The following is a 27,255-nucleotide window of genomic DNA, read 5'->3' on the forward strand; positions in this document are numbered from 1 at the left end:
CTGGCCGTGTCAGGAATGAATGACGGTTAAAGTGGCCAATAGAATGACGGTTCGATGAGCGGGACGAACATTGTCCAATGAGTCCAATGACAGTGTTTGTCCAATGACGTTGACCACCTGAAATGAGTGGTTGCCAAAATTACCAATTGAATGCGACTTGGGGACGAACCTTGACCAATGAAATTTGACGGAGGATGGGACGTATTAGATGAGTGACAGTTGTGGTCACTGATGGTTGGTCGTATTAGCCAATCAGTGAATGCTAGGGCGGCGTGCGATGTCAGGAGTCCTGGCGCTTCCATTCGCATCCATGGCGTCGGCGGCGATGGTCATGAGCTGTGAGATGGGTGAGCCGATTGTCGCCGGTGGCACCGTTAATGTCACCGTCACTGGTCTAGAGCAGAAGAAGTTCGAATACTTCTCCTCTATCAGCCCCATGGCCCGACGAATCATGCTGGAGAGGCAGAAAATCCGCGAGAAGTACGGGCCGCGTTGGGACAGTTTGGAGCCCAGAGAGCAGGAGGAGATCATCGACAACTGGATGGTGGATCCCCAGATCCGCAGCCGGTACAATTTGCACCGCAGCCAGAGAGAGGAGACGGTCTGCTATCCCAGGCTGCAGCTCCAAACCGGCCAGAAGGTTGTGCATTTTGGAGAGGAGGTGAGGGACAGATGCTTGGAGTCTCTTAGCTTGTGGTTTGGGTGGGGTGGGTAGTACTACTTTTCCTGTAATTTTTTAGTCGTCGTAAAAATGCACATAATTTTTATGAGCAAGGGAAACGAGATCAGGTGTGAAGCTGACCAAGCCTTTTAAAACTATGATCTACAAAGCGTCTCAATTTTAACATTGTAAGTGTCTACTTGGGGGTTAATGCTCTGTCTGTCCGCAGTATGTAAGGAATGCATCCTGGATCTGTTGCAATTGAATCTTTGGCTCTTTTCCTTGCAAGTTTTTTTGCATGCCTGAAATTCTTCTTATAAGAAGGCCCTTGTACTGGGAGACACGATGTGTAAGAAATGACTAATATTTAGTCCTTCTTGAAACGAACTGACCTTTTTAAAATTTTGGTTTGCAAACTTCAATTATGGTAAACTTAAGAAAAAAAGGATGCAGAATGCTCAAGGATTTACAATCGCATGCAACATTTATGGAGTGCCAAACAGTTAGCGTTTCAGGCAGAAGAAGACTTCAGAATCTTTCAGTTCCCTGGCCCCCAGCGCTTCATCTTCACTATGGATGTGCGGTCCTTACAAACGTCCATATCCCACAATAACAGCCTGCAGGCCTTCAGTTTGTTTTTCCCCTCCAACAGTACCATTCAGTCCCCCCACCAATATCCTCCTCTGCCTTGCTGAATTAGTCTTCTCCCTCACTAACTTTTCTTTCAGTTCTTCCCACTTTCTACAAATTCAGGGAGTGGCCATAGGCATTTGCATGGGCCCTAGCTACACCAGCTTCTTTGTCGGTTCTGTTGAACAATTCCTCTTCAGTACATGCACTGGTCCTGTTCCCCAACTCTTCCACCATTTTATTGATGACTGCATTTGCACTGTATCCTGCATTCAGGCTGAACTGCAGCAGTTCATTGAATTTGGTTACAACTTCCATACTGCCCTCAAATTCACTTGGTTTAACTCAGACACCTCTCTTCCCTTTCTTGACCTTTCTGTTTCCACCTCTGGCAACATTTTACAGACCAACATTTACTTAAACTCACAGACCCTCATACCTACCCAGATGACACCTCTACCCATCCTGTATCCTGCAAAAACTCCATCCTGTTTTCCCAATTCCTCTGTTCGGTTGCATCTGCTCTGGCAAAGAGATATTTCACTCCCAAACATCCCAAATGTTCTTTTACATAAAATGACATTTTTTCCACCCCCTTTGTCATCTAGCCTGCTGTCCACTGCACCTCCTCCATTCCCCACTCCACTGATCTAAACATCCCTTTAAAATGCAGTAAAGGCAAGGACCGCTTGACCTCACTTTCCACTCCACCAGTCTCTGCATACAACATATCATCCTCAACCACTTTTGCCAACTCCAATTAGACCCCACCACACAGAACATCTTCCCATCCCTGCCCCCTCCGCCTTTGTGCAAGGACTGTCCTCTTTGCCACTGCTGGTTTGTGCCACACTCTCCACCAACCCCTCCAACAACCTTCCCCTGTGAGTGAAAAAGATGCAACATCTACCTGTACACCACTTCCCTTGCCTCCATCCCGGGCCCCAAACAGTCCTTCCAGGTGAGACAGGTTCACCTGCATCTCCAATCTAGTCTATTACATCCGGTGCTCCCATTGTGGTGATCTCTATATTGGTGAGACTCAATGTAGACTAGGTGCTCGTTTAGGTTGGCTGTTTCAGGCCCAGCGAAAATCCCGGTCACCACCCATTTCAATTTCTCCTCCCACTCCCTCTCTAACATGTCCATCCTTGGCCTCCTCCATTTCTGCAGTAAGTTAGACTGCAAAATGGATGAACAACACATTGTCTTCTACCTGGGCAGCCTACAGCCCAGAGGATTTAACATTGAGTTATTGAATTTCAAATAACTTTCCCACCCATCCCCTGGCTCTTCTTCCAGCCCCACCTCCTCCCTTCCATTCTACCTGCCAACCCTTTCTTCCAGCTACCAATTGGATTCAACCCTCCCAACAACCAACCAGGCCATATCCACTACTTGTGTTCACCTGTCACCACTTCACCATTTGTTGCTGCTCCCACATCCAGTCCCAAAGAAAGGTTATAGCTGGAATGTTGACTTCTTCGCCTCCAGTTTGTGGATGATGGAATCCAAAGTAAACAGTTTTTTTTTGTTTCTAACAATAGACATGGTGGCCAGGGCTTAGAGTGAAATTCAGAAAAGCATTTCACCAAGCATGGCAGATGTTTGGAGCTCTCTTATATTTTTTCAGATCCAATTGATGTTAGATCAGTTGTAAATGTTAAGTGTGAGGTTGGTATACTTCTCATTTCAAGGGATGAAGGGATATGGGGTTAGGTTGTAGATTAGCAAGAGCTCATGAAATGACAGCTGAACAGATGAATTACGAGCAAGAGGAGGTCATTTGGCCCTTGGCTGCATGAGAACATTATGGCTGACTCTATTATGTTTTTAATGATGTATTCCTGCCTACCATCAATCCCCTTTTGACTCCCTTGTTAGTCAAAAAATGTCTACTTCTCATTAGAATGTATTCAATAATCCTGCCTTCGGTGCTGTGAGGAAGAGAGTTCCAAAGATGCACAGCCTTCTGAGAGGAACTGTCAGGAAAAGTTGTTAGCATGTGACTGGAAAGATAATGTAGAAGGAAGAGTATCAAATTTCTTGAACAATGCGACCATGTTTTTGTGCCAGTGGTAGCTGTGCATACAAAAAGTTTTACCTGAACTGCAAATGTGCCATTGCTTGTGGAAAGAGTAAATAGTGTGGTATAATTTTTAAACTAGTCAGTTAGATGGAAGCAAAAAGTCACTCAAAAGAAATTTCGTATAAATAGATCAGTAGGGCATGTGGGAAGAGAGATTGAAACAATATTCTGTGCACAAATACATGAAGCATGAAAGAGGGGGGAAAATAAAACAAGAGTTCTAACCATCAGTTCAATTTGAAGAGCATATTGTAACTTGGATGAAATACAATGATCCAAGTATTCCAAGTTTTGAAATTCTTCTCGCAAGGATTTGAAAAGGAGAGGCTGGAATAGAAAAATATCTGCATAACTAAGATGGGGGGGGGGAGGAAGGCTAGGAAAGTTGCTGTTATAGAGAGCTGGCACAGAGAAGTAGAACTGAATGGTCTCCTATTGCTATAACCTTTTCTGTGATTTTTTAAAAATTTAAATATTGATTACAAATACAACTGAGAAACATGAATTTCACTAAAGGTGATCTGGTGGTGGAAATGTTGCTGGCAGAGACCAGGATATGCAAAGGATGCAGTGTTCCGGCATAAATTGGTTATAGTGGAACGTGATAGTGGAGGTGGAGTGGTGTAAACATAGAGATCATGGAGGCAGGAGCCAAAATCTAGTTATGTTTACCCAGTTGAAGCTGTAAAGTGATTATATTCTTAGAATGTAGTCAGGGTAGATTTCTAAATACATTTTAAAATCAATAAGGGAACAGGCTATTCTGCATTTAATTAAGAATAACAAAAAAAACTTCACAGTCTTACAATGAAGAAACATCTTGCAAAATGTTTTTGTAACATAACTGAATTTGACATTAGGTTTCAGTTGAAAATGTACACGTCATAAACCAAGATTTTAAATTTAGGGAGGCAAATTTTGGTATGAAAAATTATTTAATCTGGTTAACTGGACTGAACTATGACTACTTTCAGAGCTGAAAATGTGTTGCAGGAAAAGTGCAGCAGGTCAGGCAGCATCTGTCTGACCTGCTGCGTTTTTCCAGCAACACATTTTCAGCTCTGATCTCCAGCATCTGCAGACCTCACTTTCTCCTCCTATGAATACTTTCAGCTGTGTATAAGTTTACAATTTGTAGAACTCTATAAATTTACAATATCCCTAAAACCCACACAAGTAGGTAGTAATGGTCAAGTTAAAAGAGAATTTCAAACTAAAGTGGTGGCTCGGTGGAGAGCACTACTGCCTCACAGCACAAGGGTCCCAGGTTCTATTCCAGCCTCGGTTGACTGGGTGGAGTTTGTACATTCTCCCCATGTTTGTGTGGGTTTCTTCCGCGTGCTCCGGTTTCCTCGCACAGTCCTAAGATGTGCAGGACAGATGAATTGTCCATGCTAAATTGCCCATAGTGTGAGGTCAATTAGTCAGAGGGAAATGGGTATGTGTGGGTTACTCTTCGGGGGGTTGGTTGGGCCAAAGGGCCTGTTTCCACACATTAGGGAATCTAATCTCATCTAAAGGAAAATTCCTGTGCAAATGTGCTTGTACGTGGCATTCCATAGGAATCTGTACTGGACACTCAGCTTTTAACATTTATGTTAATTCATTAGTGTACATCCATGTGTGCAAATTATCCAAAGTTAGAAAGTGCCTTAAGTTATGCTGTTGGAAGCAAAAAGTTACACATGGACATAGGACTAATTGGGTAGAAAAAACTATGACAAATGAGTTCAGACAGGAAATTTTAAGTCATTCACTTTGGAAGACAACCATTTCTTATAGGCAAAAGCCTCTAAACTGTGGAGGAGCAAGTGGATAATCATGTATCTAGATCAATAAAAGTTTATTATGCACTTCGTTAAGTAATTAAGAAAGTTTATTGGAATTTTGCTTTTTTTTTGCTTTAAGGGTTTGAGTACCAAATCTGAGGAATCCAAACTTGTTGTCCAGATTCTTGATAAGTTACCATATGGAGAAATGTATTCAGCCCATGTTGATGCAAAGCAGATTAAACAGAATGAAACTAGGGCTTAAAGACTCTCATGACCTCCGGGCGTCCCCATTTTCCAAAAATTGTCACTGGCCACTTGGGTGTTTTCTTTCTTCCTGGTGGTAAAAATTCAATAGGAGATTCAAAATTTCCTCAGTCAGGGAACTGACTCGGAATTGGCTGGTAACAGCCAGTGTACTGTACATAAGTAATTAAAGGGTGACTTGGTGACTGGATACCATCCTCTGTGTGCAGTTATTTCAAATAAGATACTTCAGTTTACAAAAGGTTAAGGAGAACGGAGGGGTTCTTTTAGGGGGGGAAAAAAAAGTTTAAATTAGTGATTGCAGCTAGGAAGGGTTACAGCTGGTACCGCTAGACCTTACTTTTGCATGCTATCAGCTTAGGATAACACACACCTCCATTGTTATTCCCAACTCATGTGTTTTTGATGTTATTTGTAACACCCATAACTGTCACTAAGCAATTGAGTCTGGTACCTTTTTCAGTCTGTTTTAGTACTGCATTGGGCAGTGCTTTTATTCATTGGGGAATAGCTTTTAAAACTTACTCTTACCCAGATGTGGATATCACTGGCCTCAACCAGCATTTATTACGATTACAAATTATCTTTTGAGAAAGTAATAGTGAGCTTCCTCCTTGAATGCTGCGTAGTTTGGACCCAGGTAAGGCTTTGGGATCCTGTTTGAATCCTGCCACTACCGGTGGTGGAATTGGAATTTTAAAACCAATCTGAAATTAGAACCAATTATTCCAACTGTCACTTGTATGGCATGTTTCTTGCCAGTTGTCATACACCAGGATATTGTCTAAGTCGTGTTGCATTTGGACATGGATTGTTTGCTGTCTGAACAATGATGCTGAACATCAATAAATATCTTCAACAAGACAAAATCTGACTACCTCCTCTTGATATTCAATGGCATTATCATTGTCAGAATCGACAAATCAGAATCTAACACCATCAACATCTGGGAGTTACCATTGACCAGAAATTAAACTAGACTATAGTTATTGGATAACAAGTGTTGTGGTTAGGAGAAAGTGAGAACTGGAGATCAGAGTTGAAAAGTGTCGTGCTGGAAAAGCACAGCCTGTATGCAACAACTGAGGAGCAGGAGAGTTTTCGGCATAAGCCCTTCATCAGGAGTGTGGGGTGGGGGGGCAGGGAGTGGGAAGGTGATAGGTAGATGCAGGTGGGGGTGATAATGATAGGTCGGAGGGAAGGGTGGAGTGAATAGGTGGGAAGGATGGTGGACAGGTAGGACAGTTCAAGAGGTGGGTTGGATCTGAGATGAGGTGGAGGAAGGGAAGATATGCAAACTCGTAACGTCAATGTTGATGCCGTATGGCTGAGGGGTCCCAAAGTTGATGAGGCATTCTTCCTCCATTCTTTGGGTGGCTTGGATTTATGGTGGAGGAGGCCCAGAGCTTGCATGTCCATGGCTCTGTGGGAGGGGGTGTTGAAGTGGTCGACCACAGGGTGTTGGGGTTGTTTGTTGTGTGTGTCCCAGAGAGGTTCCCTGAAACATTCTGCGAGTTGGTACCCTGTCTTCTCCAGTATAGAGGAGAGCAACGGACACAGGAGGTGAGGTGTTTGGATGTGCAAGAAGATCGCTGGTGGATATGAAAGATCCTTTGGGGCCTTGCACGGACCCATCCACAGCCTTCAACCTCATAGACCCAGAACCCCTGGCGATCCAGTTCTAAAGCAACCTCTTGCCCAAAATCAACAAACCTGACTGCCCTTTTCCATCAATCGTCTCTGCCTGCTCCTGCCCCATTAAACCTACCTCCTCATATCTTGAGACTGTCTTGTTCCCCTTGGTCCAGGAACACCCCACATACATTAGGACACCACTGACACCTTCCACCTCCTCCATGACTTTTGTTTCCCTGGCCCCGCACTACTACTTCATCATGGACATCCAGTCCTTGTATGTCCATCCACCATGGCAAAGCCCTCCATTTCTTCCTCTCCTGCCAAGGTAGAGAACCAGTACCCTTCCACCGACACACATTCAATTGACGGAACTGGTCCTCACGCTCAACAACTTCTCCTTTTGAATCCTCTTCCTACCAAGGGGTAGCCATGGGCCCCAGCTGTGCCTGCCTCTTAGGATACATGGAACTGTCCATCTTCCACAGTTGCCCTGCACCAGCCCCCACCTTTTTTTTTCCTCTGCTACATTGATGACTGTATCAGCACCACCTTGTGCTCCTAAGAGGAGCTTGAACAGTTCATCAACTTCAAAAACACCTTCTACTCTGACCTCAAGTTCACTAAGTCCACCTCGGACACCTCCCTCACCTGCCTGGAATTCTCCGGCGGCCGACTCAACACAGACATCTATTTCAAACCCACTGAGATCCACAACTACCTGCACTACACCACCTTCCACCCCTACCTCCTGTAAAAACACAATCCCTTATTTTCAATTTCTCTGCATTCACTTTATTTGCTTCCAGGAGGAATAATTCCACTCCAGGACATCCAAAGACCTGGAGTGGAATTATTGTTGATCACCTGGGATCTGTCATCCCAGATGATCAACAATGCCCTTGAATACATCTCCTCCACTTATCCCACCTTCACCCTTTGAATTCCACCGCTCCAACTGCAACAAGGTTAGAACTCTTCTCTTCTCCCCCACCCCCACCCCCACCCTACTAATGTCTGGATACAACCCCTCTGCCATTTCTACCACCAAAAATATATTTCCCACCTTGCTTTTATCTGCGTTCTGCAGAGACCACTCCCTCATTTGTTCCATGCCTCCCACCAACCCACACTCCACTATTGGTATCTTCCCTTGCCACCACAAGAAGTGTAAACCACCCGCACCTCCGTCCAAGGCCCCAAAGGATCTTTTCACATCCAGCAGACTGATGTTGAGGTTCGGGATAGACATTTTGATTACTCTAGGTCAAGTCAGTATAAGGAGAAAGTGTTGGGTATTCTAAAAGGCATTAAGATGGGCAGGTCCCCAGGTCTGGATGGGATCTATCCCAGGTTACTGAGGGAAGTGAGAGGAAAGAGCTGGGGCCTTCACAGATACTTTTACCGTGTTCGTGAAGACTGGCGAGGTCCCAGAGGACTGGAAAAGTGCTAATGTTGTCCCCTTGTTTAAGAAGGGTAACAGAGGTAACTATAGACCTGTGAACCCTATGACAGTGGTAGGGAAGCTGCTGGAGAAGAAACTGAGGGATAGGATCTATTCCCATTTGGAAAGAAATGAGCTTATCAGTGATAGGCAACATGTTTTTGTGCAGGGAGGGTCATGTCTTGCCAACTTAATAGACTTCTTTTGAGGACGTGACGAAGTTGTTTGAAGGAAGGCTGTAGATGTCATATGTGGACTTCAGTCAGGCGTTTGATAAGGTTCCCCATGGTAGGCTGATGCAGCTTCACCTTCTCCATGGGACACGGTGCACTAGCTTAATGGATAGAGAACTGGCTCGGCAACAGGAAACAATGATTAGTAGTGGAAGGGAGTTTCTCAAAATGGAGACCTGTGACCAAGTGGTATTCCACAGGGATCTGTGCTGGAACCACTGTTTGCGATTTTATATAAATGATCTGGAGGAAGGTATCAATGGTCTGATTAGTAAGTTTGCAGATGACACTAGGATTGGTGGAGTTGCAGATAGTGAAGGGGACTGTCAGAGAATACAGCAGAATGTAGATTGGAGTTGGGCAGAGAAATGGTAGATAGTGTTCAATCCAGGCAAATACAAGGTGATGTATTTTGGAAGGTGTAATTCAAGGATGAACTGTACAGTAAATGAAAAGGTCCTGGGGAAAATTGAGGTAGAGAGAGAACTGGGTGTTTGGGTTCATTGTTCCCTGAAAGTGGCAATGCAGGTCCATAGAGTGGTTAAGGAGGCATACAACATGCTTTCCTTCATCAGATGGGGTATTGAGTACAAGAGTTGATAGGTCATGTTACAGTTGTACAGGACTTTGGTTCAACCACGTTTGGAATACTGTGTACAGTTCTGGTCGCCACATTACCAAAAGGATGTGGCTCCTTTGGAGAGGGTGCAGTGGAGGTTCACTCGGATGTTGCCTGGGATGGAGGGTGCTAGCTATGAAGAGAGGTTGAGTAGATTAGGATTATTTTCATTAGAAAGACTGAGGTTGAGGGGGGGACATGATTGTGGTCTACAAAACCATGAGAGAGCTTCTTGCTATTCACCCTGTCTTTTTTCCCAGAATGGCTTAGTTACTCAGGGTCACTAGTTCAAAGTGAGAGGGGAAAAGTTTAGGGGAGATACTTGTGGAAAGTTCTTTACGCAGAGGGCGGTGGGTGCATGGAACATGTTGCCATCAGATGTGGGCACGATAGCGTCATTTACGATGTATTAAGACAGATGCATGAATGGGCAGGGAACAAAGGGATACAAACCCTTAGAAAATAGGCAACGTGTTTAGATGGAGGATCTGGATCGGCACAGACTTGGAGGGCCAAAGGGCCTGTTCCTGTGCTGTAACTTTCTTTGTTCTTTGTACTGTCGGTGCTCTCGAAGTGATATCCTTTTATATTGAGGAGAGAGGATGCCAACTTGCGGAACATTTCAGGGAACATCTCTGGCACACACATACACACCAAACAACCTCACCGCTCTGAGGTCGACCACTTCAACTCCCTTTCCCGCCACCAAGGACATGCAAGTCCTTGGCCACCTCCACCGCCAAATCCAAGCCACCCCATAACTGGAGAAGGAACGCCTCATCTTCTGCCTTGGGACATAGCAGCAACATCAACTTCACCAGTTTCCTTATCTCTCCATCTCCTACCTCATCCCAGATCCAACCCTCCAACTCACACCACCCTCTTGAACTGTCCTGTATGTCTATATTTCCTCCCACCTATCTTTCCACTTGGACTTTTCACTATCCCCCTCCCACCTGCATCTACCTATTGCCTTCCCAGCTACCTTTCCCCATCCCCACCCCCCTCCCCCCACCATCCTATTTAACTCTCTGCCAATCCCCTGTCCTGTACGACCCCATTCCTGATGAAGGGCTTATGCCTGAACATCGACTCTCCTGCTCCACGGATGCTGCCTGACCTGCTGTGCTTTTCCAGTGCCACACTCTTGACTGTAAGTATTGTGGCTACAAGAGCAGGTCAAAGGCTAGTATCCTAGGCCCAACCATCTTCAGTTGCTTTATCAATGACTTCCATCCATCATTAAGTCGAAAGCGAGATGTTTGCACATTATTGCACAATATTCACCACTCAGCAATGGCTATTTAACGTGAGAATTTTAACTGTTGTCTCTTGATAATTTTGTAATGAGGTAATCTTTAATTGTTTTGCATATATTGTAAGTTTGCTGCTGTTAAGATTATTTTCTAAACGACCCTATTCAGAAATGTTGTTACACAGTCTTGAGCAGATGAGACTTGAACCCAGACTACCTGGCTCAGCGATGTGGACATTCTTACTACATCACAAGAACTCTTTCAAATGACTACCACACCCAAAATGATATCAATTATTATTATGGTTAAACAGTTGTCATAAGGCGTTTGGTATGCTTTCCTTTATTGGTCAGAGTACTGAGTACAGGAGTTGGGAGGTCATGTTGTGGCTGTACAGGACATTGGTTAGGCCACTGTTGGAATATTGCATGCAGTTCTGGTCTCCTTCCTATTGGAAAAATGTTGTGAAACTTGAAAGGGTTCAGAAAAGATTTGCAAGAATGTTGCCAAGGCTGGAGGAATTGAGCTATAGGGAGAGGCTGAACAGGCTGGGGCTGTTTTCCCTGGAGCATTGGAGGCTGAGGGGTGACCTTTTATGGAGGTTTACAAAATTGAGAGACATGGATAGGATAAAAAGGCAAAGTCTTTTCTCTAGGTCGGGGAGTTCAGAACTAGAGGGCATAGGTTTAGGGTGAGAGGGGAAAGATATAAAAAAGATCCAAGGGGTAACTTTTTAACATAGAGGGTGGTATGGGTATGGAATGAGCTGCCAGAGGAAGTGGTGGAGGCTGGTACAATTGCAACATTTTAAGAGGCATTTGGATGGATATATGAAAAGGAAGGGTTTGGAGGGATACGGGTCGGGTGCTGGCAGGTGGGACTAGATTGGGTTGGGATATCTGGTCGGCATGGATGAGTTGGACCGAAGGATCTGTTTCCATGCTGGACATGTCTATGACTCTAAATTGCTTTATGACTGCTACCTGACTTGTTATCTGACATGAAATTGGTGCTTGACTTTTTTTTTGTTAATTTTTGCTTTTTGTCTTAAATCCTGTTCCAGATCCCAGTATTTTTATATATTGTTTTATATGTTCCAGTATCTACCAGCAGAACAGTCATGAGGCATACTATATCCTTGAAGTGCAAAGTTATTTCACTGATGGGATGAATATAATATTTACTGAGCACTCCCTAAGTAGTTTGTTGGACACTTTGAGATTGCACATTGGCCAAATTTTATTTATTATCGTGAAAGTAAAAATATACAAATTACTTGCACTAAGTATGAAATAATCAAAGTATTTAAAAAAAACTTCAGTGTTTCAACACATACTTAGTAATGCTTTCTTATAAGGAGGAATGATTTTTGTTTTGAAGCACTGTTGGACCTTATCAAGCAATTCGCAAAACTAACTGCCATGAACTGCTACAGTCCACGTATTGTAGGTTTATCCCCAATGCCCTCGGAGGAAATGCCAGGCTTTTGACCCAGTGACTGTGAAAGAATTGTGATATATTTCTAAATCAGGGTGGTGAGTGGCGTAGAGGGGAAACTTGCAGGTGGTGCTATACATATGTTTCTGCTAAGTTGAAAATGTGTTGCTGGAAAAGTGCAGCAGGTCAGGCAGCATCCAAGGAACAGGAGAGTTGACGTTTCGGGCATGAGCCCTTCTTCAAGAATGAGGAAAGTGTCCAGCAGGCTAATTTAAAAGGTAGGGAGGAGGGACTTGGGAGTGGCGTTGGAAATGTGATAGGTAGAAGGAGGTCAAGGTGAGGGTGATAGGCCAGAGTAGGGGTGGGGGTGGAGAGGTTAGGAAGGTGGTGCTGAGTTCGAAGGATTTGACTGAGACAAGGTGGGGGGAGGGGAAATGAGGAAACTTGAGAAATCTAGGTTCATCCCTTGTTGGAGGGTTTCTAGGCGGAAGATGAGGCGCTCTTCTTCCAGCTGTCATGTTGCTATGGTCTGGCGATGGAGGTATCCAAGGACTTGCATGTCCTTGGCGGAGTGGGAGGGGGAGTTGAACTGTTGAGCCACTGGGTGGTTGGTCTGGGTGTCCCAGAGGTGTTCCCTGAAATGTTCTGCAAGTAGGTGGCCTGTCTCCCCAATATAGAGGAGGCCACATCAGGTGCAGCGGATGCAGTATATGATGTGTGTGGAGGTGCAGGTGAATTTGTGGCGGATATGGAAGGATCCCTTGCGGCCTTGGAAGGAAGTGAGGGGGGAGGTGTGGGCGCAAGTTTTGCATTTCTTGCGGTTGCAGGGGAAGGTGCAGGGAGTGAAGGTTGGGTTGGTGGGGGGTGTGGACCTGACGAGGGAGTCACGGAGGGAGTGGTCTTTTCGGAACGCTGATAGGGGAGGGGAGGGAAATATATCTCTGGTGGTGGAGTCCGTTTGGAGGTGGCGGAAATGACGGATGATACAATGTATTGGAGATTGGTGGAGTGGTAGGTGAGGACCAGGTGGGGATTGGAGGGGTGGGGCTCAAGGGCGGAGGAGCAGGAAGTGGAGGAGATGCAGTGGAGGGCGTCGTCGATCACGTCTGGGGGGAAATTGCAGTCTTTGAAGAAGGAGACCATTTGGTTTGTACGGTATTGGAACTGGTCCTCCTGGGAGCAGATGCGGCGGATACGAAGGAATTGGGGGTATGGGATGGCGTTTTTACAGGGGGCAGGGTGGGTGGAGGTGTAGTCTAGGTAGCTGTGGGAATCTGTCAGTTTATAGTAAATGTCTGTGTTGATTCGGTCGCCCGAGATAGAAATGGAAAGGTCTAGGAAGGGGAGGGAGGAGTCTGAGACGGTCCAGGTAAATTTGAGGTCAGGGTGGAAGGTATTGATAAAGTGGATGAACTGTTCAACCTCCTCGTGGGAGCACGAGGCAGCGCCGATACAGTCATCGATGTAGTGGAGGAAAAGGTGGGGGGTGGTGCCAGTGTAGCTGCAGAAGATGGACTGTTCCACATATCCTATGAAGAGACAGACATAGCTGGGGCCCATGTTGGTGCCCATGGCTACTCCTTTGGTTTGGAGGAAGTGGGAGGATTGGAAAGAGAAGTTGTTCAGGGTGAGGACCAGTTCAATCAGTCGAAGGAGGGTGTCAGTGAAAGGGTGCTGGTTGGTGCGGCGGGAAAGGAAGAAGCGGAGAGCTTTGAATCCTTCATGGAGGTGTACAGAGACTGGATGTCCATGGTGAAGATAAGGCATTGGGGAATATTCCATTAAAATCCTGACTTGTGCCTTGTAGATTGGCAGGTTGTGGAGAGTGAAGAGGTGAGTTACTCACCGCATTATGGCTGGATTCAGCAATTATCTCACTGGTGGAAGATACCCAAGGTGCTGAATGCTCTACACTGTTCCTATTTGAAGTAACTCCACAAAAGGCCAGCATCCTATCACCAAATCACCCTTTGGTTTACATGTGCATAGTACATGACACTGACCCAGCCATCATAGAGTCAGCATCTGGAGTGAACAGAACCTCTGACACTCATTTTTTAAAAATTTTGTCAAACAATACAGTTTACAAAACAATCACATTAACAGATGTATACAGCGAAACAACAGCAATTTTACAAGGGAGAGGTGTGGTAAGGCCAGGCCCCAAACCCCACCGTTCAACAAATTAAGAACCTCAAATCCCAGTTTCAATCATTTATAAAACAGTAACAATGACATTTGTACATAAAAAGACAGTCCAACTACATAAAAAAACAGTGCATACAATACAGACCCCCAGAAACCCAGCAAGCTCCCCTGTCCCTCCCATCTTCCGGCCATTTTAAGGAAGTCCGCCTCTATGCCCCTTCTGGCTCTTAGTCCACCCCATGTCCCTTCCAGTTCTCGGTCCGCTCTGACACACTCCAGGTTTTTTTTTGTTCTATTTATTTTACCCCTACACCACCTAACTGTGGTAGTGCTTATTTTCACTCCACTTCTTTTTTATCTCTGAATCTCCCATTTATTATTTTATTAAACAGTTACAAAATAGTTTTCAAAAAACAGTTAACATTTACAGCTGTACACAAGAGCAATTTTACAAGGGAGAGGAGCAGCAAAGCCAGGCCCCAAACCCGACTGTTCAGCCAGTTTACAGGGAATTGAGGACAAACCCCAAAGCACAGTTTCAAATATGAAAAACATCAACAATGACATCTGTACACAAGACAATCCAGTTACATAAAAGTGTAGACAATACAGACCCAGCAAACCCCCATCCCTCCCACCTTGCGACCACTCTAAGGCAGCCCGCCTTCATGCCCCTTCTGGCTCTTAGTCCACCCCATGCCCCTTCCAGTTCTCGGTCTGCCCTGACACACTCTAGTTTTTATTTTGTTTCTTTTTCACACTCCAGGTTTTTTTTTTGTTCTATTTATTTTACCCCCACACTAACCGTGGTAATGATTATCTTCACTCTAGTTTTTAAGCTTGTCGGCTGTTAACCTGGTCCAATCAGGAAACCCATCCAAAGAGATCCACCTGGCTGACCTCATTCCAATCGCTACATGATTTTTTTTTCCTTTAAATAAAATTACTTTGTAAGCCATTTTTAGTATAAAGATGTTAAGTTATGAACTGAGGCCAATTGTGTCTCCTCTTGAGATCTAACAACTGGAACCAAACTCTACTTGAATTCAGGTGGATTTTGTATGCAGGCTATGTTCTTTGACGTTCAGAGACCGTATGTGAGATCAAAACCTAGTAGGACTTTGACTTGATCAGCTATGGCAGTGTTTCCAGGAAACACTTCAACTTTATTTTTGAAATAAAGCTTAATATGTTGGTTGTGGTCCATTCTACATAGTAAAGTGAACAGTTACAAAAAACATGAAGGAAAAGAAAGTGAAGACTGAGAAAGAATTAATGAGCAGCTAAAGCGTCTCATGCTTACTTCAGACCTTATGGTATTATGTGCTGTTCAACGAATAGCACAGTTACCAGAGTCCTGTTGAGGGCTTAGGTTAAATTCAGAAACCCGAGAGCAAAATCCAGACGGAGTTCAATGCAGCATGGAGGGGTTGTTGTACTTTAAGGTTTATGATTGGATAAATTGTGTCCTCAGGGGTCTTAAAGATTTGTTACACTATCCAAAGAAGAGCAGGAAACCTTTTCCACAGAACACTATTCGAGATGATGATTGATTATCTGGTCGCTGCCCTTCGCTGTTTGTTGGATTTTGCTATGTGGAAATTACTTGCTACATTATAGCAGTGACCAAGCATTAAAAGCACTTAACTGATTTGTAAAGCACACAACAGTGAGGTCATGCAAGATACTATGCATGTAACAAAATTTTAATTGTGTTTTTCCATGTATCTTGTAACAAAAACACCATTTCGTAATTTTCTATTTAGGATATTACATGGCAAGATGAGCACTCCGCTCCGTTCTCTTGGGAAACTAAGGTAAACTATCCCATCTTCCATTATCATAGGAAAGATTGATCACTTGTTTTCAAGCATAGCATGTATAAAATAAAATTGTATTAAATATACATTTGTTTTGCCCTCAATAACCTGAGCTTTTACTTGTGCCTTATTTTGATATACAAATTATAGTTATCAAAACATGTGCTTAAACCATTATAACATTAGAACACACATTTGAGGTTTTTAAATGAGGACATTTGAGAAATGAATTAATTCAACTAATAATGTTTAAGATCAGAAACAGTGATATTAAGGGCACAGGTGTAATTGATATTGTGGCAAACCATGATGTTTTGTCCCTTTTTTTTATTACAGACAAAAGTGATGCAGTGACAGCAAGTTACCCAGCATGCCTGTTTTGTGTGACATAGATTGGGGTTCTCAAGCCTTTTCTTTTGAGGTCCCTTTCACTGTCGTTTTTTAAAAATATACAATTAAACATTGGTATTAATTTGTTAATATGAAAATTAGTTTCTGGTGCTGATCAACAATTGTCATTAAATGGAAGTATTGTTGGCAATGCATGTGCATGTCTTCAGTGGCTCCATCCTTTTTCATTGCAGAGGAAGGTGCCAGGAATGCAACCACAAGAAGTGCAAAAACTTGCGCCCATCACCTCCCTTTAAGGCCCTATGCCTGAAACATTGATTCTCCTGCTCCTTGGAGCTGCCTGGCCTGCTGTGTTTTTCCAGCACCACACTTTTCAACTCTTTTCTTTGCATTGTATCAACCATGACTCAGTTGGTAACATTCAGTTGGCATTCTTGAGTTACACTGCTGTAGGATTTAAGTCCTATTCCAGACTGTGAATATCAAAATCGAGGCTGATGCTCCAGTACCAAGGGAGTGCCAGGGTGTTGGACATGCCATCTTTCAGGTGAAACTAAAAACTGAGATGTTCTCTCTGTTGGGTGTGAAGGATCCTCAAAGCTATTTCTGCTTTTTTTTTTGGCCACCATTTATACTACAAACAACATCACAAAACTGGATCATCTGATTGAATTACTTTTTGTGGGTGTTTACTTTGCACAACTTGGCTGCTGCATTTCCTAAATTACAAAAATCTCTCCTTTCCAAAAAAATATTTTAATGGATATAAAGCACTTTGGGATATCTAATAATCATGAGAGTTGCTAATTGAAGGGAATTTTTTATTGCAAAAATGATATTTAAGCTGGTTGTTCAAGATGAGGCCATCACTTTTGATGTCACATTGAGTTGCACCAGGATTAACGTGATCTTACTTCATGTGTTATTTGTACACACACACTTGGAACAAGGGTGACCTGGATGGCATTCAGGACTGGGAATTCTACCTTAATTTATTTTGTCCTTCTTGTAGATGTTGGAGACATTATTATTGGTATTAATCATAGGATAGCCAACTGAGTGCAGACCAGGACCTGTGTTAATATCTGATTGGATTTTATATTTCTCAGTGATTCGGTGGAGCTGTATAACAGATCTTGATAGCATTTATTCTCATTTATCATTACTCAAGGACTCACTATACCACATCAAGTATTGTTTGTACCAACAGTCTTTCTTCACCCCACTTCATGTTTAAAATGTAGTTCATTACGTTCAATGGTTACACCTGGAAGCAAATACAAACTCAAGTGAAAGTTGCTCATGTAATTACTTAGCAGTAGAAGAAAAATAAAGTTGATTTAAAAACTAAAGGTTAGGGTATTCATTTGGGCAATATATTTAAATACAATTTATTTAAAGGATCTTGCTGTAGTGTCCTGACCTCGGCCAGAAGATCCAGGTACCAAGCTTGTGGGGCTCAATGTCCTATTCTTGCTTCTGTTCCTGTTCCATATGTCCACAAATGTTTCCAGACACCAAGAATAATGGCCTGGTGACAACAGACTAAAAGTCCGTTATAGCAACTAGTAGAATTTAACTTGGTAAAAATCAGCGATGTAAATTTAGTCTTAATAATGGTTACCATGAGACTGTAATGAATTAATCATAATAACCCATCTGATTCTCTAATGCCGTTTTAAGGGAAGGAAATTTAGTTTCTACATATGACCCTAGACTTGCAGAAATGTGATTTTATTCTTTCTTGCCCATGAAGCCCCACGATTGCACCAAACCAGTGCAGATAAATAATTTTTAAAAATGACCAGACAGACCATCAGTTGTCAACTTAGGCATTGAAAATAACAGCAGCAAATCCAACTCTGCAAAGACCTTCTTAATAACATTTTAGTGCTAAAATTGGAAGGGCTGAGCACTAGACCGGTCATGAAATATATTACTATGCATAAAATCTTATCTTGTATTCAATGTTTGCCCCCACAAATCTCTTCCGCTCTCTTCTCCCCTCTTTCCTACCCACCCCCTCCAACTTCCTACTGTCAGTCCTGCTCCACGTTGAGCATCACTTGGAGGAAGTACTGACAACAGCAAGATAATTTGTTCTGAGGTTGAGGACTTTAATGCTTTTCATCAAGAGTGGATGCTTCTTAAGCCAGAAATGCCAAGTCAGACCATCTCTGCCTCTTTCAGATGTCAGTCTTCTGTCAATTTGATTCACTTCATGTGATATTAGTTGAAGGCATTGGATACTGCAAAGGCTGTGGGTGTTGACAACATCCTGTCATTAGTATTGAAGACTTGGGCTCTAGAATGAGCTGCATCCTGAGCAAGGCTGCTTGAGAGCTACAGGGCATTTACTTGAGATGGTGGAAAATTTGACTGAATTATTAGACCAGCGACTTACTGTGGCCATGTGAGCAGAGCAAAGACTCAGAATTCTGAGGCAAGAGATCACTTCTTAATTCTCTTGTGCCTGCTTTGGCACAAGCAAAGAGGGGAATATTGTCCTCTGAGTGCAGTGCTAACAACACAAGCTCTGCATTATCCAGGACAAAGCAGCCTGCTTGATTATTCCCCATCCACCGCCTTAAATATTCGCTTCTTTGACCTCCACACTGCATGATCCTGTAAATTACACATTACCCCTAACTTCCAAGGATTTTTTCTTTATTATCCATTTGTGGGATGAAGGCATTGCTGACTGGCCAGCATTTATTGCTAATCCCTAGTTAGCTTTTGAGAAGATGTTTGAGCTGCCTTCTTGACCTATTGCTAAATGAGTTGACCCACAATACATTTGGGGAGAGAATTCCAGGATTTTAATCCAGTGACCGTGAAGGAACAGCAATATATTTCCAAGTCAGGATTGAGAGTGGCTTGGAGAGGAACTGTCAGGTGGTGGTCTTCCTATCTATCTGCTGCCCTTAACATTCCACAACTGCTTCCATCTGGAAGGATACCATTCCTTCAGAAACCTGTCAGGTAGAGGACACTTCTGCTCTATGACTTCCTATGTTTAATTGTTTGAGATTGAGTTCAAAATTGTTGCAGTTGTTTTATTTTGGCTTCCTATTATTCCATAGAAACTGCTGTTTGCCAGACATTCCATTTTTAATGACAGAATATGGTTAATCTGCTGCTTTCATTTGAAAGATTTATAGAAAGGTACTTTTCCACTTTAAAGAAAATTGATGTTTTCTAGGAAGATGTTTTTGAACTATTATTTTGCAGATTGATTGTACAGTCAATCTTGACAGCAAAAGCCTGAGATCTCTCAAGGCTCAGAATTCCTAATAAAACCAATCCATCATTGGTCACAAACTCTTATATGCAGCCTCTTAAGAAAAATCTTATTTTCAAAAAAAAATTTCATCAAATTTAAATTTACCTATTGACTTTAAACTGAAGTATTTTGCTTTCAATTCACGTTTCTCTTTCATAAGGGCAAATAATTTATCAATTTCAGAGTCAGATGGAATTCAATTTTGCATCCATTGTTGCTTCTGAACAAGGAGTTACTGTACAAAGTGAACAACGGCAACCTGTCAAAACATCCCAAGGAAATCACCAACTTAAAACACCCCAAGGAGGGCTGCCAACCAAACCACTACAAAATGGAAAGACACCAAGCATAGATGGTCTTACACAAGTCAGAAAAGAAGAGTCATCCTCCTTCTGGAAACTGAGTAATGAAAGATCCAGGCTGGAGGGCGAACAGTCTGATTATCAGTATGTAACCCCAAGTCAGATTAAGTCAATGGAGAAAGGGGAAAAGCCACTTGCTTCCTACTTAAGACAAGAATCATTATCTAAGGATAAAGATGAAAATAAAGCTGAGAAACCTAGGGTGAAGAAGCAGGAACGAATAATCAACACCAACGTCTCATCAGTGTTTATTGACTTGGATAGGCCACGGACAAACCAGCCTTCAGTCAGTGTATGTGATGATATTTCCACTCATGGCCATACTGAGAAATCTCCAGATAAAAAGACTGTTTCAAAGGAATCTGTAGATGAAGAGCGAGATGACTCCTGTGCATCTGATGCACCATTGTTCTCACAGGTAAGGTTTACTGTCAATGACATAAATTACTGAGAATTTATATCGGGCACAACAGTAACTTTGTGCAGACTGAGTAAAAGGCAAGCCATGAGGAGGATTTTTTTGATTGAGCAGTGAGTCTTGTAATTCTTTACCCAAGGGCTGTGTAAGCTCAGTCATGTAAGGAATTTCAAGATAAGAGTTTGAAAAGTTTCTGGTTCCTGATGACATCAAGGGAGATGGAAATATTATGTTGAGTTAGGTGATCAGCCATGATCTAGAATGGTGGAGTAGGCTGAAGGGGCTGAATGGCCTCCTGCTTCTTTGTTACTCTGTGGACCATATCAAACTGACTGACATTTTAAGGGACTGCAAATGACAGACTGTTGCAATGTAGTTAATAAATGATATTGATCAAAAATGTAGAGAAAAGGGAATTCTGTTTTGAGTCACTTTTCTTCCTTATAGAGGATGTTTTTGAAAATTTGTAGCCAAATAGATTAAAAATGAAAGCAAACACTTAAATATGTACTCAGGAAAATTCTTAATCGTTCTTTGGTGCTAAAGAACTGCAAAATTTCTAATATTTCTCCAGTACATTTTTGGTTCAGCTTTTCACCTTTCAGTGATCAGGCCAATTCAGAAACTACTAAACTCAAGGTAAATGATGTTTATACTGAGAGGAAAATACTGATTGGTTGGTAAGAGGACTCCAGTAGATGCATTGCCGTGGTGAATGAATCAGCTAATGACTATTGCAAGTATACAAGAACTGTTCGCCCTCCTGTCTGTGAATGAGGAGATCTGGGTTCAAGTCCCAACAGCTTCAGATATATGTAATAATCTAGCCAAACAGATAGTTTTCGTAGATATCAATGCTAAAGAAGCCTATTGTGGCACAGAAGTTATGTCCCTATCTGGGACACCTGCTAGGAGGCCAGGGATCAATTTCTACTTGTACCAGATGTGTTACATGTCTGAGATAGGGTGACTGGAAAATGCCTACTCAGTCTGCTGACAACCACTTTAAGATTATCAATTGAACTTGGTGTGTCATATATATTGAAGTACAGGGCCCTGTTCTTTGCCAACACAAAAGTTAACGAAATAGTCAGTAGCCATTTTCTCGTTCATTTCTCAGGCAATGCTTTGCCCTTTGAGTCAACTGGCCTGTTAACTGACAGTCGTTACTGATGGGTGTAATCTCCATGGCAACTGACCTCTACCAATAAGAGTCCAATGTACAACCAATTACTCCTCTCATACTATGAAATGTTTTCTTTTTTTTTGAATTCAGAGTGCAAGATAAAAGGTTTCAACAAAATGTCTTTCAGTAACATTTATAAGTTATTTTTCTTGAAACAATCCAGGAAGTCAAAATCCTTGATTTATCTCCCCAGGATCTTGGCACACCATAGCGGATCCCCAAACTTGAAATTCTCTAACCATTTTTATGCAACTGACTAGTTATTGTTCCCCTCAGTCATAGAATCATGTAGCACGGAAACAGACACTTTTACCCAACTCGTCCATGCTGACTAAGTTTCCCAAACGAAGTTCATCTCACTTTCTTGCGTTTGGTCCATATCCCCTTAAGATGCGGAAAATCCGTTGTTTTGGACAACCTTTTTTAGTAATCCATTTCGATATTACCTGGCTGACTGTCAATTTTTTATTTCCACTGAGAAGTGACCAGAGAGACTGTTAAAAATTGATTATAATTGCTCATTCTTACGGTCAGCTAATTATCCTTTTCAATGCTGGTTATAAAACATAACTAAAGGACTGTAACTGAACAGAACATAGGTGACATGGAAGTGCTTGAGGCATGTGCAGTGTCTTTTTTTTAAAACTTTGTTCTGTACATATGCTTTTTGTTTTCTTAATTGTCTTTGTTTATCAGTGCTAATGGTTTGCTGTACTTACAAACTGTGCTATGTTGATGGGATCAAGAGTGCGAAGAGCTTCATTAGATTGGGTTGGGATATCTGGTCGGCATGGACGGGTTGGACTGAAGGGTCTGTTTCCATGCTGTACATCTGACTCTATTTGAAGCATGGACCATTAGTTTCACACTGTAAATTCTAATTAATACTGTAATTAAGGAATAATAGATTAGAGACTGCATCTTGCATTCTTCACTCATTGGGGGTCACTTTTTAATACTTACAATCTGACAACTGACTATAAATTTATATAGGCAGATGTGAAAAGCAAAGAAATATCTAATTGTTGCTTTGCTGAGCTGTTCTGCAGATTTCCTAAGCTGCACGAGAACACAACCTGATCTCTAAAGCTTTAGAAATGTAACATCTATTTCTGTTAAAATGCAGTGTCCAATAAAACATTCCAACTTATTATAATTTTAAAATCATTCCAGTAAACGACAAAGTTACCCATGGGAGACTTATTGATTAGCAAGGTTACAACTCACGGAATACAGGGAGAACCAGCCATTTGGATACAGAACTGGCTCAAAGGTAGAAGACAGAGGGTGGTGGTGGAAGGTTGTTTTTCAGACTGGAGGCCTGTGACCAGTGGAGTGCCACAAGGATCGGTGCTGGGTCCTCTACTTTTTGTCACTTACATAAATGATTTGGATGCGAGCAGAAGAGGTACAGTTAGTAAGTTTGCAGATGACACCAAAATTGGAGGTGTAGTGGACAGCGAAGAGGGTTACCTCAGATTACAACAGGATCTTGACCAGATGGGCCAACAGGCTGAGAGGTGACAGGTGGAGTTTAATTCAGATAAGTGGGAGGTGTTGCATTTTGGGAAAGCAAATCTTAGCAGGGCTTTTACACTTCATGGTAAGGTCCGAGAGAGTATTCCTGAACAAAGAGACCTTGGAGTGCAGGTTCATAGCTCCTTTGAAAGTGGAGTTGTGGGTAGATAAGATAGTGAAGGTGGTGTTTGGTATGCTTTCCTTTATTGGTCAGAGTATTGAGTATAGGAGTTGGGAGCTGCAAATGTGTTGCTGGTCAAAGCACAGCAGGCGAGTTGGGAGGTCATGTTGTGGCTGTACAGGACATTGGCTAGGCCACTGTTGGAATATTGCATGCATGTCTGGTCTGAATGTGTTGCTGGTTAAAGCACAGCAGGTCAGGCAGCATCCAAGGAACAGGAAATTCGACGTTTCGGGCACAAGCCCTTCATCAGGAATGAAGAATATTGCGTGCATATCTGGTCTTCTCCCTATCGGAAGGATGTTGTGAAACTTGAAAGGGTTCAGAAAAGCTTTAAAGATGTTGCCAAGGTTGGAGGATTTGAGCTATAGGAAGAGGCTGAACAGGCTGGGGTAGTTTTCCCTCGAGCGTCGGAGGCTGAGGGGGTAATCTTATAGAAGTTTATAAAATGGAGGGGCATGGATAGGGTAAATAGGCAAAGTCTTTTCCCTGGGGTCGGGGAGTCCAGAACTAGAGAGCATAGGGTTAGGGTGAGAGGGGAAAGATATGAGACCTATGGGGCAACGTTTACACATAGGGTGGTACAGCGATGGAATGAGCTGCCAGAGGAAGTGGTGGCTAGCACATTTGCAACATTTGAAGAGGCATTTGGATGGGTATATGAATAGGAAGGGTTTTAGAGGATGTGGGCTGGGTGCAGGCAGGTGGGACTAGATTGGGTTAGGATTGCTGGTCAGCATGGACAGGTTGGACCGAAGGGTCTGTTTTTATGCTGTACATTCTATGACTCTAAACATGGAGGTGTCCTTTCCGCAGGACTCATGTTTTCTCCAGCCTTGGTACGAGAATATTTCAGTGACAGACCGTAGAATAAATACACAACACCGTGGTAAAGAACCTGATAATTGCTTCTACTTAAATTATTGATAATGATTTAAAATACCATCCAAAGATTTTTTTTTAAAATGGCTAAAGTAGTTAGTTTAGTTGTCCAAAGAAATGTTTATGAATGCTCTGTCTGTGAAGAAGTGATAACCATGTAGAGTCAGAATTCTTGAAACTTGAACTCCTCTTCTCTCTCCCCATTACAGATTAATACAAGTAGTTCTATTCTAAAGACTGGATTTGATTTCCTGGATAACTGGTAATTGCTTCTCCTTCCTTCACAACTTCTCTCAAGCCAAACAAACCCTACCATTTTGGCTTATGATTATGAAAGTGATACTTCCATTTTAAATTCGGTAGTTGAAGTGGATGGAAATGAAAATACTGCTCCGAACCCTCAACAGTCGACCATTTAAAATAACATCACAGATTTGTACATTGTTGCCCTTAGGAGTACGTATGAAATGTGTGCATTTGCTTATGTATAAAATCATTTACTGCATGCGACACACTAGAATTGCTCATCTTTTAAAAATGCTTCATCGTGAAATTCAAATGTACATGGATCCAGGCTTCCCACTGAACCATTTTTTATGGTCCCCTTCTGGAAATTATATTACAAGAACATTTGGTGAGGATGGGTTGTCTTAATCGACATTTTGAAGATCATCAACTTTTTAATTGTCAGAAGGAAATTAAACATATGGATTGTCTACTTAAATATGCAAGCCCAGAAGCTAAAGCAAGTATGTAGCAGTAAAGTTTTCTTCCAAAGGTTGTTCCAGATAAGTTTTTAAAACTTCAACTACTAAGTGTGCATGTATATCTTATAAATGAAAAAAAAAATCCAAATAACCCTTTAAGGATTCCAAAGTATGTATATTTATGTATCCATGGTGCTTAGAAGTGAATTAGTGGCAAGATTCCTGCACAAGGAATGTCTACCAAAAGTAGGCAATAACTACATTTGCGAAATTTGCTATAGAAAAGTAGTAACATAGCCCTACTTATGTATTTTACAAAGGTAATCTTGGCTCATTCAGCTGAATGCCATAAATTGTTCTGTTATTCAATGTTAATTGGATATTAATTCATTCAAGTTGAAAATTGGAGCCATTGTTTAAATGCCCATATTGATAACAAAGTAACACTTGTATTAATTTCAGAAATAAAAAACATGAATATATTATAAATGCATTTAGCATACTTATTAGAGGAACCTCTTATCAGGGTCATGGACAAGGAGTACTTTTATTCAGTTAATTGAATGCCTTATAACAACACTTTTTAGCCAAGCAGCAGGACCTTGTGATCTTGCCGATAATCCAGTAGTCAGATTTGAGATTCCTCTGTATATCCACCCTAAAGTAAAATCTTTCAGAACATCTTGCTCATTTTCTGCATTTATCTGCTAAACTTGTACAATGCTGTTCTGTACAGCAAAGTTGGAAGCAGCCAGCCATTTCCTTTTGAGTACTTGGGTATGATAACTAAAATCTAATTAGAAGTAGTGATTTAAAGAACTTAAAATAACATTGGCTATTGTGTAACTTTCCTACTTCTTCTGTATGGTTTATTAATTGAGTTGTAAAAGCTGTAGACTAGATATGCTATGTTAGTTGCTATTCCTTTGTGTGTCTGTCCAAACAAATGTGCCAGTTTATATTGTAATTATCAGCTGTCTTTATAAAATGCAGTTCAGTAAAAATGTATGTTGCAGATAAGTTGAAATAATTCCCAGTTATCTTGTGGTTTATACAAATGAATTGTACTCATTTACTTTAAACACACATCAATATGATCCTGTGGTTCCCTACTACATGCATCATCATTAGCCATGCCTCACACAAGGATGACTCTTCCACTGTCAGGGTGAATCTATAGCTGGCAGTGCAGACTGACATGATGTCTGTAAGCTCTAATGCTTGGGGTAGAAGACAGTCATAGGAAGGAGTGGGTGAGGTATTGGTGTGGTGGTGTCCCTCTTTTACACTTTTTTTTTGCCTGGCTTCTGCTTTCTCCTGACAGCAAGTCTATGTTGGATGCCATGCTCCATTTTGGATGGTCTTGGGTCACTGATTCCCAGCTGTCTGTGGGAATACTGTACTTCAGTGATCCTCTAGGGTATCCCTGAAATGCTGCTTCTGTCCAGCTAGGGCTCACCTACAATTTTGAAGCTCAAGGTAGACCACCTGCTTGGGCAGTCTTGCATTGATCATGGGCACAATGTGTCCAACCTATTGTGCTTTGCAACTTTATCAAAATTGGGTGAGAACAGCTCATTGAGTCCCTCTCTTCCTAAGACCATATCAACTATATAGAAAAGCATCAATGCACCAGTGACAATTTGCCTCTTTCCCCTTTTATTAGTATATTTACTGTTACAAATGGCATACTGTTGTACGTTTTTAGACTGAAGTAAAATGAATCAGATTGACGTGCAGGCCTCAAGGCCTTTCCATTTCAATCAATGAGTCAGTCTAGTTATTATTCAATCTAAACAACTTAGAATAATTTAAGGATCTAATTCAACTAAGGTTTTCTGTTGACTAAAGTACAATAAAATGCAGTTGGCCTAATGACTAAGTTTGTCCAGGTGGGCTTTCCTTGTAAATACTCAGGTCCTTGAACGGGTGGTTACTTTTTTTTTAAAAAAAGCCATATGGCACTTGTAAACTCTGCATCTTATTGTGATGGAATTCTTGAACTACTTTCCCTTTAGCAATTTCAGCTTGGCAGCATCTCTACAGACGTGAAGCCGTAAGAATTTGCTCTCAAAGTTCCATTTTATTCTTAAACTTATACCCAATGGATTATTATTGATTAAACCATAAGGAATACTTAGGACTCTACTTTACATTGAATTTCTGACTTCAAAGATAGTACACTAATATGCATGATGCCAATACCACCTTCTCTCAAACTGAAAACCAGGTAAAAGATTCAGTGAAGAACATTTGAGTCTATAATCTGCCTGCATTCCTCTATCATAAGGATTGTCCTATTCCTGAATGTGCCTGGGTGGAGACTAAATTACTTTACCACATCCCCAGAAAGAATAAA

General features: G+C 42.0%; 1 protein-coding gene across 1 annotated transcript; it reads left to right on the forward strand.

Moving 5' to 3' along the window:
* Positions 1-280: 280 nt before the first annotated feature.
* Positions 281-25,385, forward strand: c10h1orf198 (chromosome 10 C1orf198 homolog). The gene is made up of 4 exons (XM_060831277.1): positions 281-661; positions 15,955-16,005; positions 19,826-20,422; positions 24,399-25,385. Exons 1-4 carry the CDS (start codon positions 311-313, stop codon positions 24,453-24,455), a joined length of 1,056 nt encoding a protein of 351 aa, XP_060687260.1. The 5' UTR covers positions 281-310; the 3' UTR covers positions 24,456-25,385.
* The last annotated feature ends 1,870 nt before the right edge of the window (positions 25,386-27,255 follow it).

Source organism: Hemiscyllium ocellatum, chromosome 10 (assembly GCF_020745735.1).
Source record: "Hemiscyllium ocellatum isolate sHemOce1 chromosome 10, sHemOce1.pat.X.cur, whole genome shotgun sequence".
Classification (NCBI taxonomy): domain Eukaryota; kingdom Metazoa; phylum Chordata; class Chondrichthyes; order Orectolobiformes; family Hemiscylliidae; genus Hemiscyllium; species Hemiscyllium ocellatum.